The following is an 18,045-nucleotide window of genomic DNA, read 5'->3' as shown; positions in this document are numbered from 1 at the left end:
AATGCTTTATATATTTCTTTTATTTAATTAGCTACGTATAACTTAATAAAAAAATAAATAAATAAATCGGACGACCGGTTCAGGCGCCGATCAGGAATTTGCACGCCCGGAACGGTCGCCAAAACCAGATTTACACGCCCAAAATGGGCGTTTGAAAATAGTTTTTACGCTCATTTTGGGCGTGAAAACTATTTCCGCACGCCTGTTTTGGACGTGGAAATGGCGCAACACCATCAATAAAAACAGCCCCAAAAACGCGATTTTTTTGGGGTTTTCACATCTTTAACCACAAAGTAAACACAAATTATTCACATATAACTAAATTAGATAAGAAATTACCTTTCAATTTGAGAGATTTTCAGACTTGGGAGGATAGTTGAGGGCTTTTGTTCATTTTGGGGCTTTTGGGAGGTTTGAGTGGGCTGGGTGTTTGTAGAGAGAGAAAGTAAGAATACAATGAACAATATTTGTAATTTCAGTACAGCGTAAATCATTTCAGTTTACGTAATTAGATTTGGAGAAGAATTTTACGGCAACATCGATTACGTGCAAAGACAAACAATCAATCAGGGCTTAGGAAATTGAAAAGACAATGCCCCTCAAAATCACATGTGTTACGCGCGTGTGTTTAGTTCCAGCCTGAAAATGAGCCAAAGAATATACTCCCTCCGTTCCTAAATAAGTGTCTCTTTTCACTTTTTACAAAGATTAAGAAATTCAATAAATATATCTTGATTTTAGAAAAATCATATATAAATGACTAAAACAACCTTTATTATTTAATGATTTATAAGAGAAAAATAATGATTAGAGTTTCATTAATAAGGTTAAAACAGGAAAAATGCATTTAATTTAGTATTGGAAATCTAAAGTGACAGATAACATGGAATAAAAATATTTTTAAAAAGAGACAATTATTATAAAATAGAGGGAGTATAAGTTTTTCCATAAATGCAGTTCTTAATGGTCTACAAGCCCATTAATTTGTAGCTTTTAAGCCTTTTATGACCTTTAATAATATTGAATTGGACATGGCGTCTTAAATTTTTTTTTTTTGGAGGAGGCTACAAGATGGCCTACTAGAAATAATTAATTCAGCTCATTTAATTATGGTCTATCGTGAGCCCAACTACCAGTTTGTACGATAGTATCGAACGGGCTAGAGTAGAGTAGCATCATCGAGTAAACTGCAAAAAGTACTCATGTGTAATCTTCAAATAGCAAAAATCTCCGGTAACAAATAAACTGGCAAAAAACCCTTGTGAAATTTAGTCAAAAGCAAAAACCCTCCTAGTTGACTTTCATGTAGCTCACTCGCTAGATGTGCGGCTGGTAGTTGATTATTGGACGTGAAATGATGAAATTGTCCCTCAATATATATTTATATATATATATATTTTCTTTATAATTTGATTATTTAGAAATTAAAATATTATTAAAAATTATTAAACAATTAAATTAAAAAAATATTAAAAATTTGGTAATGAAATTAAGTATAGGTTGTTAAATACAAAATAAAGAAATACATAATAATGGAATTTAAGTTTTTTTTATGCATGGATAATTTAAAATATATACATAAATTATATAATAATAAAAATAGAAATAAAAGACCCCATTGTACTTTTCTAATTAAGATATAACAAAAATAAAATAATTAAAATATTTATAAAATTTAAGAATTTATTAATTGCAAAACCATGAGAGTATTTGTGTCTTTTTATATTAAGTCAACACTCAAATGAATAATGGGCCGAGTGGGGGGTGTTTGCTAGTTTATTTATCACATGAGTTTTTTGCTATTTGGAGATTACACGGATGGTACTTTTTGCAGTTTACTCTAGCATTATATGTCTCGAAACCACCGCAAGAATGCAGCAGGTCTAACTTCAGACTTGCTTCAATTTTCAACCCGAAACGAACCTCAAGGGAATAGGAATTGAACCCTTCAAGATGGGCTATAAGGAAGGAGGCTTTTTCGTTCCATTTGTCCGTCAAGCTTTCGAGCAGCGCTTTCGAACAGCTCTCTCTCTCCCTCCCTCCCTCTCTCTCTCTCTAAGACTTCATCTCAATTCAGGATCCCTGTACAAATGAAAGTAAAAAAGATTCTACTCTAATGAGAAAAAAAAAAAAGAAAATTATTCAAGGCCTTTCTCTAGCAAATATACTTTTACACCAGCTGCACCATAAGACGAAAAAAATTAGTAAGTAGTCAAGTGTACCTGTTACTGATTGAATTATTGCTTTTTCGAGTAATAAAGTCTCATCCTCTCGAGTTCATTCGCTCCATATAGCTCATTTGTATTTCACTGCAAATATTCTTAAGATCAGGGATAACTAATAACTGGACAGACCATATAGAGCTTGAAAACGAGAATAAGGAGAAAAAAGAAAAAAACGCGACGCTTCAATGAAATCAAAGTGCACAATGAAAAAAAAAAAAAAACAAATTGCTATTATGATTAGACAGATACGCAACCCCCGGAAACATTAGAGCAATAACAAAGATTAGGCAGACAAGCAAGACTTATTATGATGCAGTTCGGTTTGAATGCCAAAGTTAATAATATATGTAGAATAAATACAAGATAGAAAATTAAAAACGGACTCACTTTCACAAACGGAAAAATTCGATCTTTCTGTCAGCCTCTCTTTGTTTTATATATTTTATCCATTATCCTCTGAGCATCGGCCGCTTTTCCAGGTTTCGCAATAACAGAACTCAGTTGATTTATACTATTCTCACTCGGCGTAAACCCTTTATCGGCCATCTCTTTAAACAGCCTCCTCGCCTCTGCTTGATACAATTTCTTCATCGACCTTTCTTGATACGATAAGTTACACCACCCACTTATAAGTATGTCGTAAGTCGAGGAATTGGGCGGCACTCCTCTACTTTGCATTTCGTTCAAGAGCTCCATCGCCTGTTTCATTTTCCCCACTTTGGCAAAATCATTTACAAGTAAGTTGTAGGTGCTGAGCCGAGGCACGAACCCTTTCGTTATCATTTCGCAGTAAAGCCTTATGGATTCCTTCTTCTTCCCGATTTTTCCATAGCCAGAAACCAAAACGTCGTACGTTGTACTATTTGGAATAAAGCCCCTCTCTTTCATTTCTGAAAGGATATCACTCACTTTATCCATTGACCTAGATTCTGTAGATCCACCTAGAAGAATGTTGTACGTTGTAATATTGGGAGAAACTCGTTCGGTCAACATACGAGAATAAAGCGCAAAAGCCTTGTCTAAATGAGAGCTTCTGCAATGTCCTCGAATCAGCGCATTGTAAGTAACAGTATCTGCAAGAAAGCCGGCTTCTCTCATTTCTTGTAATACGGACGTTGCTTTTCTTGTCATTTTTTGTCCACATAAAACATTGATAAGGTTTTGATACACGTCGAGATTCAAGTTAAGCCCCATCGACACAAGCTTTTCGTGCATCGACAAAATAACATCGGCCCTTTTAGTCTCTGAAGCAGCTTTAAGCACCGTTTTGTGAATAACTGCCGTTGGATAAAACCCGGAAATCGACAACTCGTTCAATAATTCCATCGCCTTATCGACTTCACCCGACTCACAGAGCCCTTCAGTCAAAATATTACAAGTTATTAAATTAGGCTTTACTCCGTAACTTTTCATTTCATTCCAAATCTTCAGAGCGTCGTCCAATTTCCCTTCCCTGCAGCACGCCTTGATTAGCGTATTAAACGTAGCATGATCCGGAGCCAAATCGAATTTTTGTAGCCCCGTATAAATAGACTGCACGTCGTATTGGCCGAGTTTAAGCAACCCGTTAAGCAAAGCATTGAACGTAACAATATCGAACCCGATATTTTTAGCTGTAATTTCTTCCGCGACTTTAAGCGCCGAAGATTCTTTACCCGCTTTGAAAAGTCCATCCATCAAGTTTGTGTAGTTAACACGGTCGGGCAACAATCCATTGGAAATCGAATCTTGAAACAACGTCTCTGCCTCATCCATCATTCCTTCCTTCTTCAGATTGTTTGTAAAAGCATCTAATACAAAAATATTATTTTCCACCCCTCGTTTTTTCATATCCTCGTAGAGACCTGCAGCAGTTTCCTTTTGACCAGCTTTCAAACAGCCATCTATCAATGAACCGTAGGTGAAAGCATTTGGCATAACATTTTCGCATATCATTTTCCACAGTATATTAATAGCTTCCTCGAGCATTCCACTTTTCACATAACCATTAATTACCGAAGAATAAGTTACCACATTCGGCAGAACATTTTTCTCCGCCATTTGCTGCAGTACGGACCCCACACCCTTCATATCACCTATTTTACAGAGACCGTTGATCAATGCAGAATACGTGGTACAATTCGGCACTAAATTATACTCTAAGAGATTACGAAACATGTCCTCAGCCTCTTTCGTCCTCCCATTCTTAAAGAGTCCATCGATCAATGCAGTAAACACCACCACATCGAATTTAATCCCACGAACCACCATCTGACTTTGTAAGCTAAAAGCTGCCATCACACTACGATTTTTAAGGCAAAAATCAACTAAATTTGTGTAGGTAACATGGTTCGGATCGACACCATTTCTTACCATCTCGTGGAATAGGTTTTTAGCCTCGGCCAATCGCCCACTCTTAAGAAGTCCGTTAATAATGCAAGAATGTGTAACTACATCGGATTCAATTCCATTCGCAATCATTTCCTTATACACAGCCAATGCTTCTTCAGTTTGGTTCTGCTTGCAATATCCGCTGATCAAACTAGTATACGTGATATGATTTGCTTTATCATATCCCGAACCATTATCGAAATTTAAGAGATTATCCATGAGATTCTTGGCACTATCGAAATCTCCGATCTCGCAGAAACCGTTGATCAAAGTGTTGTAGGTAATAATATCGGGTAAAACACCGTCTTTCACCATACTCTCAATCAACCGAAGACCATTATTCACCTCACCAGCCTTGCAGTAGCCATTTATCAATGTGTTAAACCCCACAACATCTCGATTTACGTTGCCGCAAAACGTTTCCATAACCGATTTAGCATTCTCCAACAAACACTTATCACAGAATCCCTTCATCAATATATTACAAGTGAAATTATCACAATCTACACCTCTCTTGATTATCTCCGACACCAAACCGACCCCCATTTCGACATGCCCATATTTACAAAACCCCCAAATTACAGTATTGTAAGTAACTCCATCACTCATGAATTCGTAATCATTGTTATCTCGTAACAAATCAAGCGCCCTATCAAATTCTCCAATTTTCGAAAGGGAGTGAACCACTATGTTCTTGGTAGCTACATTGCGTCCCACGCCGGAAAAAATCATTTCTTGATAGATAACCATTACCTGATGGATCAAACCTGCAGAGTTGAATTGGTGAAGGAGGCTGTTCCAAGCGGCTAATTCCGGCGTGTATTTGAAATCTCTCATGGCGGAGAAAGCGGCTGCGGCGCTGGAGAGGCGGCGGCACCTGAGGAAGAGGTGGATGAGGGTGCAGAAGAGTGATGTGTAGAATTGGTGTGGGTTTCTGGTTGTGGTTGTAAGAGAAGGAACTTGAGACGACGAGAGGGAGGAAGAAAAACGCAGTTTGTCCGCAAGGTGTTTGATGAAATGCCGGTTTCTGTTTATCATAGTTTTGGACATGATTGACATGTTTTAAGTTGCTGGGTGAAATTGAGTAGCAGGTCCCGGTGAGATGGGCTTCATCTTCAACTCCGATGTTTTGAGATGTTCGCCGTTGGCTTTCACGGAAGAGTGGAGACCGCCGGAGAGAAAATCGACGGTGCGGCTTCAAAATAACTAAGGTAAATTACCAAAAAAAACACCCCTGAACTCTAGTCTAATTATCAGACAACCTCTCATATATTCATAATTATCAATATTTTGAAGGGTAAAAAGCAGTTTGTCCCTAAACTAAGGTTCGTTTTGCACTTTGCCCCCAAACAAAAAATCTTTACACGTGTTTACCTAACTCGTTAATTCGTTGCATGGTGTCTCTAAACTCAATTTTCCGTCAATTTTGGACGGGGCAGATAATAATTTTTTAACCAATCTATCGGAACGGGTCGATAATTTCAACCAACTCATTTATAATGGTTCGGTTGATGGTTTCTAATTTTTTCAAAAATATGTTACCAATAATTATCGGTGAACTACTTCGTAAAATTTTATTAAAATAATATTTTGATTTCTAAATTACATGTGTTTTTATTTTATTTTTTACTATTATACTAGTAATTGAACCCGTGCATTGCACGTGGTTACATATTTCAATGAAAATGACACAAAAACAACACATTCATTAAGTCGGAGCAATAAATCACAAATTGTCACAAATAGAATGCACATCTGCTGCTTTACACTTAAAAAAAAAATCATATAAAAAAACACTTAAAAATTGCACTTTAACCGCTCAGGAAATACGTGAACTTCACCGGTACCCGAGACAATACTACAAATTAACAATTCCCAATAGCATCATATATGAGTTCAAATAACAAAAAAACAAAAAAAAGATTAATGAAAGAAAAAATACGAAACAAATATATGGAAAAAAATAACTTTTGATGTTGTGTGACAATTCGAACTTTGTGGCAATGCATTCATTTTAATAATATTGCATCTTCACACTCTGTGAAACAATAAGAACACATTATGCATAGTTGAATATAAGGCTTGCATAAGAACTAATGTGAAAAATTGTAAATAGAAAATTACCTTAAATTTTGAAATACTTCTTTATAAACACCGTTTGTTGTATTTTTTGAAGTATTTCTTTCTTTGTCAACTATAAGTATCTTCAAACATTTTTGATTGGTAACCCTCGAAATAGCTAGGTACAGTTGTCCGTGAGAGAAAACAAGCTTTTCAAGATATATACCAACATTTTGGAGAGATTGACCTTGGCTTTTATTTATTTTCCTTTATATTCTTGTTGAAAATGGTTTTTAAATATACCTGGTGAAAAAGAAAGGGCACATAGACTACATGTCCCTATAGTTAAGAGTCTCCTTCAAGTTTGGGTTAATGAGTAAATTTGATCCGTGACAGTGAGAAGAAATATTCTTTTTACCTGTGATATAATTTAATACATATTATATTGACACGTTTATTATGAAAATAAATAAGACATAAAGACGAAACCTACTTGGACCAAATAACGATATCTACCTTTAGAACTCTTTATTTTGCAAAGTTGCAATATAATGATAACCGGACTTTGTGGGTCGTGATTGACGAAGAATCCATCCAATTTATCAGCATATGAGTTCCACAAAACACAATTAATTATGTTACAACTGCCCACGTAAAAACAAAGAAAAAAAAACATTCAACATATAATTAAAAGACGAATGCTGAAGTCGGTTAGAAAATTTGCTTTTAGATAAAACAGTTGCAATTATAATTAATTAGAAACCACAATTATTCTTACTCCAAGTCTTGAAGAACTACATCAAGTAATTTATTGGTCCTTCTGTTGATGACTATCTCCTTTGTTGGGTTTGTCTCGACCACATGCCTAATACATCTAAGAAACAGTCAATTAATTAATGTTATTGTAACCGAGTGAAAATAAATAAGAGACTGAAAATTACAATTTTACCTATTAACCAATCATCTTTGTTTTTGTTCTGAATTTGTTTAAACTCCATAAAGTCAAAGCTATCGTTACAAATTTCTTCTGCACCGAATGATGTGATGGTGGTTGATCCAATGCTTGTAATTTGTACCGATGGGCAGTGATTCGAGGGTTCCCATTGTTTGGACTAACGATGAAGTTACGTAACATGTATGTTTTTCCTTCCTTCAGTATAGCTTTGAACGTATTCATATGTTGCTTTTTGATGCTGGCATGTACCTTGCCGCCCTGCCATAAGTATATATAATGCATGTATAAATTATCAACACTATAAAATGTTTTGTAGACGTACTTAAAATAAATAAAAATATTAAAAACAATGTTTTGCATATCACCTTGGAATCCATGAGCAGCATATCAAGACTAATAATTACATCTTTGTTGTCATAATGTGGAACAAACTACAACAACATTACTACAATGGCTTGGTGAGTTATTGTAGTAATGTAGTAATATATATTGGGAACCATTGTAGAAATTCTGCAAAAGTTTCAGGATATACAGATGAAAAAATGAATGAGCTAGGGTGTGACAATGAAATATGTATACATATAAAAGAAAAAACCGATGTATCGGTTGTTTTTTACACACGGTAACCACTTAATTTGTGGTAAGTGAATAGAAAATTGATCATCTAAAAAACAACTCAGGAAATATAATTCTCCTGCGAATAAATTAATTAATAAAAATCCAACATGCAGTGAAGTAGTGGGTCTGTGCTATGGGGGGTTACGCGTGCTATGGGTGAGTGTTATGGGTGGTTACGTGATGTATAAGATTAGTTTAGGGTGAGATAACACGTGTTCTAAACTTATATGAGATATGCTTCAATTAGCATGGCTGGTGTTACAAAAAATGAAGCATTTACCAAAGTATCCTTCGATTATTTTTATTAAACTAATATAAAATAAATTAATATTGAATTGTCTAATTTATCCCTGACTATATTTTAATAAATGATTAATTTAAATATGTTTTAAAGATCCGAGCTGGGTCAACTCAATGATGAATAATAATTGCCGAAAAATGGAGCATTTGGGAATTGAACTTGAGACCTTTCACTACATTCAACACTACGACCCATTGGGACACACTAATTACATGAACAATTGTAACAATCATTTTATATAGTGGCAAGACACAATATAAAGTGATAATAAATATAAGTATTTTAATAATGTTAAATAGATATTAAATGTGACATTCATTATTATTAAATAATATTAAATAATATATAATCAAATTTAATATAATAAAGTTTAAAAATATAAAGAACTGCGGCTCAGTATCCCCAAACATCTATTAATATTAATTATATAAATTAATAAACTCCACTATATTGTGATTTTTCTTTTAATATTTAGTTTAATCAAATAGTAAGATTTTATTGATTAATCTAAAATTCTTTCAATTAGTAAATATTAATCAAAGATTTGAATCATTGAAGCTTAATAATTCACAAGAACATATTAATTGAAATAACCATTTATAATTAAAATTTAATATCTTTTTAATTCAATTTTATCATAAAAAATTTACATACGTAAGAATCAAATCGTAAGACTTGAATCGATTAAGCTCAACTCCGTTCAATATGTAAATATGTTTCAAAGATTTGAATCGATTTAGTTCAACCATTGACAATAACGTATTAATGAGCTAACTATTTATAATTAAAGTCAAATATCCTTTCAATTCAATTTTAGTAAAAATAAAAATAAAATTAATTCAAAAAAATTGTAAGAATCAAATCGTAAATCGTAAGATTTAATCTAACCATAATATTTGAATCTATTAAATCTTACGATTTTTACAAATTAAATTTTATTATTTTTATGATAAAATTCAATAAAAAAAATACTAAACTTTAACTATACATAGTTACTTCAATTAATATGTCAATTGTTGAGTTGAACCGATTCAAATATCTGAATATTGTCTACGAATTGAAATGACTTGAATTGTTTCAAATATTTGAATATTGTTTTCGAATTAAAAACACATGAGCTTACCTGATTCAAATCTTCCGATTTACGATTTACAATTCAATTGAAACTTCAAATTCTTTTGAGATTCATTTTTAAATTACATGAGTTGATTCACATTTCCTTAGATTTTTTAACTTTATTATATATATTTGGTAATATTGGATTTTTACTATATAATAATAGTTTTATGAGAATTATGAGTTTATTTAATATACTTATATAAGTTAAAATTATTATACATTGTACAGTTGTGTTGTGATATAGATGTGTATTGTTAGAATTTTTTTAGTAATGTGTTGTGTTTCAATGGTAAGTATTCTTGCATCCTTGAAGGTGTTATGAGTTTAAATTCTCTAGGATACATTTTTCGGAGGGGGTTGGTTTAATGATTTTTACGAATAATAATATAATTGACTTTACAAATTCAACTATAAATAGATTTAAAATTTATAAAAATACAAGGGGTATAAAAGAAATTTCGCATAAAATTTATTATTTATGTTTTTAAATATTAAATATTTGTAATAAGGGTGTTTTAGACAATACACAAATCATTAGAAAAATCAATTATGTTGGTGGGACACGTGGCACGATTTGTGAGGCATATCTCATATAAGTTGTGTTGTTGGGAACTCACCCTAGACAAACCCTAATGTATATACGAAACTCTTATCCCACTAACTTAATTTTTTTTCCCTTAAATTATAAAGGTTTTTAATCTGATTTTTCAAAATTGATGGAAACTTTGGTTACGTGTGTTATGGGTGGTTACAATTAGACATGAACTTTAATGTATATACAAAAAATTTTATCCCACTAACTAATTTTTTTCTTTTTTAATTATAAAGGTTAATTCATCGAAACTTTGATTTATTAAAACATAAATTTTTTCATATGTTAGAATGCATTCTTTAGGCATATGACGATAACTCCTGCAAAATTTATTTATAAAATTCTTAGTGACTATGAAAGATGAATTTGTGGTGTTAATATATAATATTAATGAAATTAAATATATTATAATCAGATTATATTACATTAGGTAACATCTGAGTTTATTTGCCTATATATAAATATGCATATAATTTTTGTAAAAAAACTTTCGAAATTTTATCTAATAAGATCTAGTTAAAAGAAAAAAAAATCAAATTCTGTAAATAAATTGTATAAGTCACTGGACAACAATAAATGGAGAAAAGAAAACGATATATGACGTATGTTGGCTAAGTAAACATTAAAATTGCATTAATCAAACTTTTTACATCGATGATGAAAATATAACAATAAAAAAACACACTTCAACTGTATGTTCAAGTAGAAAACAATTGATAAAAAAAAAAAAGCAAATCTAATTGTGCAAATTTTACAGACACATCTCCAATTGGGATTATCAAAATCAAGTGCACATTGATCCGCCACCATTGCTTGTACACATTCTGGGTGCATTGTTGTGAGATTGCAATGCATGCAACGCACCAATTCAGACATTCTGACACGCTCCATACAGTGGTCACAACATATGCAGCTTAAAAAGAACTTGTTCGCTGAGATTTTCTCACAATATAACCAATTCCGTGAGAAATTTGATTCAGATTCTTCTTTCACACATACATTAGTAGATTGTACTGTAGTGAAATTTGGTTGAACGCAAGATTTCCAGCGAAAACGTTGGAACACCTTGACAAGCAATGCGACCAATGTTGCAATAATTGTTGTGCCTCCAACGTTAACAGATGATAATCCCTGAAGTGATAAAAAAAAATGAGTTTATAAAATAAAAAAATAATGGCATAATATGTTTATGAAAACGAAAAATACGATGGTTAACGAAACAATGAAAGGAATGAAAATTATGTGACGGCATATGGCTGTCATACGAGGAGTCATTGTGAACATAAATTATTCCTGAGTTGTACCAAAAAATCAAAATCGTTAGCAACTATTATGTGATGTGAAATTTAAACATAGGATATAAATAAATCTAAATAACAAATATTGTATTGTTTACATGTAAAAAGCAATTGGTTACGTTGAAAATAGTTTGAGAGGAAGAAGAAGACGGACAAGATTTTAAAAGCACTTAACCGCCTTGTGGTTTGGACATTTTGCACATGACCTCTTTATGGTATGAAATTAGGCACATAAACCCCTTGTGGTTTGGACATTTTACACATGACCCCCTTATGGTAAGAAATTAGGCACATAACCCCTTTATGATTTTGACATTTTGCACATGACCCTCTTATTGTATGAAAGTAGGGGGTCATGTGCAAAATGTCCAAACCACAAGGGGGTTAAGTGCTATTTACCCAATTTTAAATGAGCAAGAAGAAGAGGCTTGGCAAAAAAGATTGTGTTTTTTTGTGGAGTTCTCGTGAGTTTAAATAGAACAATGAAATTGATAATGAGTTGAGGTCATGGTATGAAGATGAGTTAGTGGGTGATTAAAGAGGAGAAGGAAAAAAAAAATAGTACACGGTGTATTCAAATATAGGGCAGAAAAATTAAAAACATGGGGTCCACAAATATAGGTAATTCATGTATTTAAATATGATATTAATTTATTTATTTTTAAATAGAAGACGGTGTGTTCAAATATATGGATAAAATTAGAAACATGAGGTCCACAAATATATGGAACTCATGTATTTAAATATGATATTTATTAAATTACAAAAACAAATTAGGAACATGGGGTCCGGAATTCATGTATTTAACTATGATATTAAAAAAAATAGAATATGGTGTATTGGCAGAAAATTAAAAACATGGGGTCCACAAATATAGGGAGTTCATGAATTTAAATATGATATTTATTAAATTACAAAATTGCCCATAGGTTAGGTTTAGGGTTGTAGTTCAAAATATCTTTCTTTTATATATAAGATTTGCACTAAACTCAAGTTTGAACGTTGAAGTAGTTTTTGTTGATTTATTTTTTATTGTTGTGAACTGATGAGTAATTGTGATATTATGGCATAATCGTCATGTTTAAAATTAGTTTGAACTGATAAATGATGATAGTACGGTGACACTATGTAAAACGTGTATATTTTAACTCTAAATTTTAATTTTTTTTTTCCAAATGAACTAGGTGGCGGGTATATCCATCAATTAACCCATTTCCGGACCAAATATCCGGTTATCAGCCATCAGTATTGGGTCTGGCAATAGCTTTCAAATTTAAGCAACATCAACCGACCCACATAGTTTGGGTTGGATAATAGTTTTCAAATTTAAGTAAAGTTAGTTCGTCGGATGGGTTGATTTTTAGGTCAATAGTCAACAAACCCAACCCAACCGCAGCTCTAACAGTGAAGATGAACTAATGGAAACAATGTCAAAATTTCAAGAGTGTGAAATGGTAGCCAAATTTCATTAAAAAAAAAAAAGTTTCCACTATAAAGAGGTACAGGCAATATATCAAAGAGTCCTATTAAAGAAATCTGAAAAAAGAAAAAAAAAAAAACACTTGGTATTGGGGCCTGGGGGTGGAATATTTGAAGTTTAGGGTAAATTTCACCTGCACTCGTGAGAAATATTATAATAATTTTAAGGTCTATTGTATTGGTAATTACACCCACACTCCTGAAATAATTAACGGAGCCAAAATTTCATATCTTGGGGACCGATATACACTATATTTGTTGTCCACGGGGACATCAATGCTACAATAGATGAAAATTTATAAATCTTATATAAAAGGGGTTTTTGTGCATAGGTCCCTAACCAAGCATCTTTATTATTTTAGGTTTAGGGGCTATTATATCTCTTTCACCAATAAGCTCATCCCTTAAATATTGATTATAAATAAAGGAAACTTTCATGTATATGGCAAAATTACTCCCAACCATTTATACTCAATTCTTAATTGTAACCCCAATTTAATCAATTTTGACTTTTTTTTGTGCGTTGACTTTTCGAATTTTTTTTTGGTATGCTTTTTCCACCGTCGGATTCCAGCGTTGACTTTTTTAGTGTTTTTTTTTTTTTTTTTTTTTACGTCCGCCGTTAAACGTCGACCGTAATTGTGCTGTCACTGACACTAAACTAACGTAATTATACTGTCAATGATAGTACATTAACGTAACTTTACTGTCATTGACAATACATTTATGTAACTGTTCTGTCGTTGACAGTAAATTAACGTAATATTATTATTTTTTATTTTTTGTTATTTTGTTTGATTTGTTGACAAGTCAACGTAATTATATTACTGTCGTTGACAGTAAAATAACTGTAAACACAATAATATTATTGTCAACCACATCAATATTATTATTTATTTTGGTTTTTTGTTTTGTTTGAGTTATTCACGGAGTAACGTAATAATATTACTGTCTATTATTGTAATATTACTGTAAACACAATTATATTATTCCGGTTGACGGTAATATTACTGTTGTTATAGTAATATTGATGTCAACCACATCAATATTATTATTTTGTTTGTTTGGATTATTCACGGAGTAACGTAATAATATTATTGTCTATTATTGTAATATTCATGTGTTGACGGTAATATTACTGTTGTTATAGTAATATTACTGTCAGTCACAGTAATATTAATTCTTTTGGCTTTTTATTATGTTTACATTTGTTGAACGGTCAACATAGTAATATTACTCTATTACACAACAATAATGAGTTTTGTTGTGTTAATATTACTATGCTAGAGATTAATATAACAATATTACTGTGTTAAACTGTAATATAGTTAATTTTACTGTGTTTAACAGTAATATAGTTAATATTACTATCAATCACAACAATAATGCTGTTTAAACGAAAAAAAAAAAGATGTTACAGAAAGAAAGAAAAAAAAATTCGAAAAAGTCAACGCCAAAAACCGGTTGCGGAAAAAAAAAAAAAAAAGTCAACGGCTGTGACGGACGGAATTGTCCATAAAAATGTGTTTTGGTTCAAAATTGAATAATTTGTGAAATTTATAGGTCAAATTGAGGTTAAATTAAATTAAAAGATGAAATTGGAGCATATTAAAGTATGAGAGGCTATTTTAGTCTTTTACAAAAATCTGGAGCATGTGTGGACTTTTTTGTAAATGAGTTTATTGTCTGGATGTCTCTATGAATAAGTATCCATTGATGGACTTATTTGTAAAGATCCCTATATAAAATAATAAGAATTTAATAAATGTTAGGGGGACCATATATGTTAGAAATTTATCGTACATACATACGAATTCCCAAGAACCAACATGCTTGAATCAACGAGAATTAAGCCTAAACATAAACACGGAAGCATACCTTGCATAATGGAATCGAATCTTCGAATCTCCACTGGATTTGGGACAGGTCTTCCAAAGAATCTGCAGTTCCTTAATTATCTCTCTAACGATGGATTTTAGAAGAGACGGAATGGCTGCGTTTCTTTGGGGACCACAACATTTTATATAACTGTAGAGTCCATTATATTACAACTGCGATTCAGCCCCATCAATAAATCACAATTAAACCCTAATTGTCTCTACACATTAGGCCCATAATTATAGTCTAATACCCATAAGTCCAACCCAATAATTTTTATTAGATCACAATTAATTTGGACTTTCTTTTAGATAGCAATACACATTTACGTCACATATGTGAGCCCACATAATTATTGAAATAATTTCAACAGTCTCCCACTTGGGCCACATATGTTATATACCTTATAAATGTGTACACCTTATATATGAGCTCAAATATTGCTATCATATAAAAAGGTATCCCTTACAATCTCGTCCATTGACCATACTAATATAGGACTAAAGAGGCTTTCGTCACATTGATCGTGTCTAAATCCAACAGTAATTACGTATTCCAATATAGTCAAACGACATAGATCAAATTATGGTGTGTGGCATGGAAATTACATATAATGTGATCTTAACATGCCTATTTCCAACTGGTCCTAATTTAAACTTTATTGAGACAAAACATGAACATAATTGTACAAAGTGTAGCTAAATATTTTATTTCTGCAGAAAACCAAAATAGACAAATTGTGTCCAAACATGCCATAGAGCTACCAAAATGTGTATATTTATAGACTTACATACAAACTCCCACTGAACCATAATATCCTTAAATGATATAACATCTACATGAGCAATGCTCATGAAATACCTTATGTGTTAATCTTTTAGTAAGCGGATCCGCAATTGTGGAGTTTATCTTAATATGCTCTATGTATTGTTCACTTTGTACCTTTAACAACAAAGAACTTTCACAAGCTCCTGTTGTTGTTCGAAAGTATAACTGTTAAATATTGTCACCTTATAACTTTAATACAAATCAAAATGTGCAGCCTAGTGACAAAAGTTTATATATAGCTATATTCCCAAAATAAGATGCCAAAAATTACCATAAATTCTGAACCATCTTGAAAAGAGCTTAAAGTGTTTGCTTAACACCCATGTCGGAATAACTCAATCACTTAGGTCTTCATTAACCAAAATGGATCTGTAGTTTATACACATCATAAAACTCAAAATCAGAAAAAACCACACGGTCTCCCAAAATATCTGATTTTGATAAATTAGCATATGTATGTAACTTACATTCCCTATAATTACTGTATAACCCATTTGTCTGCTTTGCTAAATGATCCACTTTATAGGGGTATTCAAATATATGTCTAACTTTATGCACGCCTTAACCGAATGCGTGCATTTTTTACTTTAAAATATTTATTGGCATTGAAAGGAGACTAAACAAGTCTCCTTTGTTGTGAGATTATCTCCCACTAATCCAGAGGTGTGTACAATCATTAACTTTATTTATCTCAAAGTACATAGGAGATAATTAGCTTAGGATTGTAACACGATTAACGGTAATTTTAATTTCATTAATGTGTTAGAGTAGGTGACCGAAGAGCCAACTAATTGTTGTGTTTTCTCATGCTACTCGTAAATAATTTATTTCGTATTAATGATAAATACCCCCTTTGGCATTCTATATCTTTATCCCTTGCATAAGCATATATATAGTCCTTACAGTTACTTAATTACTATAAATAGATTTAGTAGAATCGTGAGATTATTTATTTAAGTATAGTAATTGTTAAACGTGGTTCCTAGTTAACGAGTTACGCCACTAATGAGGATATCGGCCTTTCCTATTCGAGACTAGCACTTAGTGTATGTGTACTGTGTCTCACCAGTCAACGGTGTTGTGACATCGGTGGGTGCTCATAAGTTGATGAGTTCACCGAACTCCCTCAATCTGGAGATCTCTAAGTGGTTCCCAATAATCGAGTAGAGGTTTCTATGATATAGTTATACACCATTAATCCTTAAGACCCAGACAACACCGTGACTTCACTAGAGGACCAGCTGTATCGTGACATGTCCCTGAGTTCCACTGAGGACCGCCCCAAGGGCCATTGTTCGTGCAGTCCGAAATCTAGTGGGAGGTTTGTGCATTGTGGTAGGATATTCGATCGCTTGATCAGTCATGAATATCCTGTGTATTCTTGCGACTTATAATCCATGAAGTCTGTGGCCACAGCTGAAAGTGTCGTTATTGATATGGACTTTTCTCTTAGGTGTTCTCTCGGTTGATCTCCTTGAATTGAGGCTTGCATGAAAGTATAAATTCTTGAATTTTGGTTACGCATGCTGCTTCTAGTTATGGTAAAACTATGTTATTTTGTTGATGGCGGTTCTTAAATATAGATATAGTACCAAATTACACTTTGTGCTAATTTACTTCAAGTTTTTATTTGCTTGCATGAAATACTATTGTATGAAAAGTAGAAGAAATCATCTTTAAATAAACCTTAACCTAAACGGAATCATTAGGCATTCTATGAGTTTGCCTTGAATAAGAAAAAGTAGTTTATCGTGTTGGTGCAATTACCTGGAATCTATTTTTTTTTTATCTACGGTTACTTATTATTTCTATTGGCATTCATTACATAACGTAGTTGAATTTCACTTGAAAACTAAGATGACTGCTGCACAAACCAATATGAAGAAATACAAAGTGTACGAGAAGATACGAAGGAGTTGATTATAATGTAAGTAAATATTGACATTTAATTATATGATCTCATGATAATATTCATATTTTTCTAGTTTTTATTTTGTTCTACGTATAGCGTTTATTGACATTCAATTATATGATCTCATGATAATATAAATATTTTTCTAGTTTTTATTTTGTTCTACGTATAGCGTTTATTGACATTCAATTATATTATCTCATGATGATGTACATATTTTTCTAGTTTCTTTTTCTTTGTTCTACGTATGGCGTTTATTCTTAGTATTGTTCATGTTTCTTGATGATTTAACATTCTACATTAAATTGTCTTGTATTTACAGGTTTTTGGAGTAAATACGATAGATGGTACGTTATGAAGTTTTAGAACTTAGCTTGGATTTTTATCTTATTGGCAATACACTTTAAAA

The 18,045-nt window shown here is 32.2% G+C and overlaps 1 protein-coding gene across 1 annotated transcript; it reads right to left on the bottom strand.

Annotated features, from left to right (window-relative positions):
• Positions 1-1,642: 1,642 nt before the first annotated feature.
• On the bottom strand, positions 1,643-5,837 carry LOC105952538 (PPR repeat protein). The gene is made up of 3 exons (XM_088813846.1): positions 2,613-5,837; positions 2,223-2,309; positions 1,643-2,082 (listed from the first exon to the last, which is right to left on the bottom strand). The coding sequence occupies exon 1, from the start codon at positions 5,652-5,654 to the stop codon at positions 2,643-2,645; it is 3,012 nt and encodes a 1,003-aa protein (XP_088669972.1). The 5' UTR covers positions 5,655-5,837; the 3' UTR covers positions 1,643-2,082; positions 2,223-2,309; positions 2,613-2,642.
• Positions 5,838-18,045: the final 12,208 nt, after the last annotated feature.

The sequence above is a fragment of the Erythranthe guttata genome, chromosome 14 (genome assembly GCF_056151865.1).
Source record: "Erythranthe guttata isolate IM_541 chromosome 14, IM_541, whole genome shotgun sequence".
NCBI lineage: Eukaryota > Viridiplantae > Streptophyta > Magnoliopsida > Lamiales > Phrymaceae > Erythranthe > Erythranthe guttata.
Note: the sequence above shows the minus strand (reverse complement) of the source record. Positions and strands in the feature narration are given on the sequence as shown.

Excerpts from the sequence above, each read along its gene's own strand:
- LOC105952538 (XM_088813846.1), bottom strand. The coding sequence starts at position 5,654 with ATGTCAATCATGTCCAAAACTATGATAAACAGAAACCGGCATTTCATC.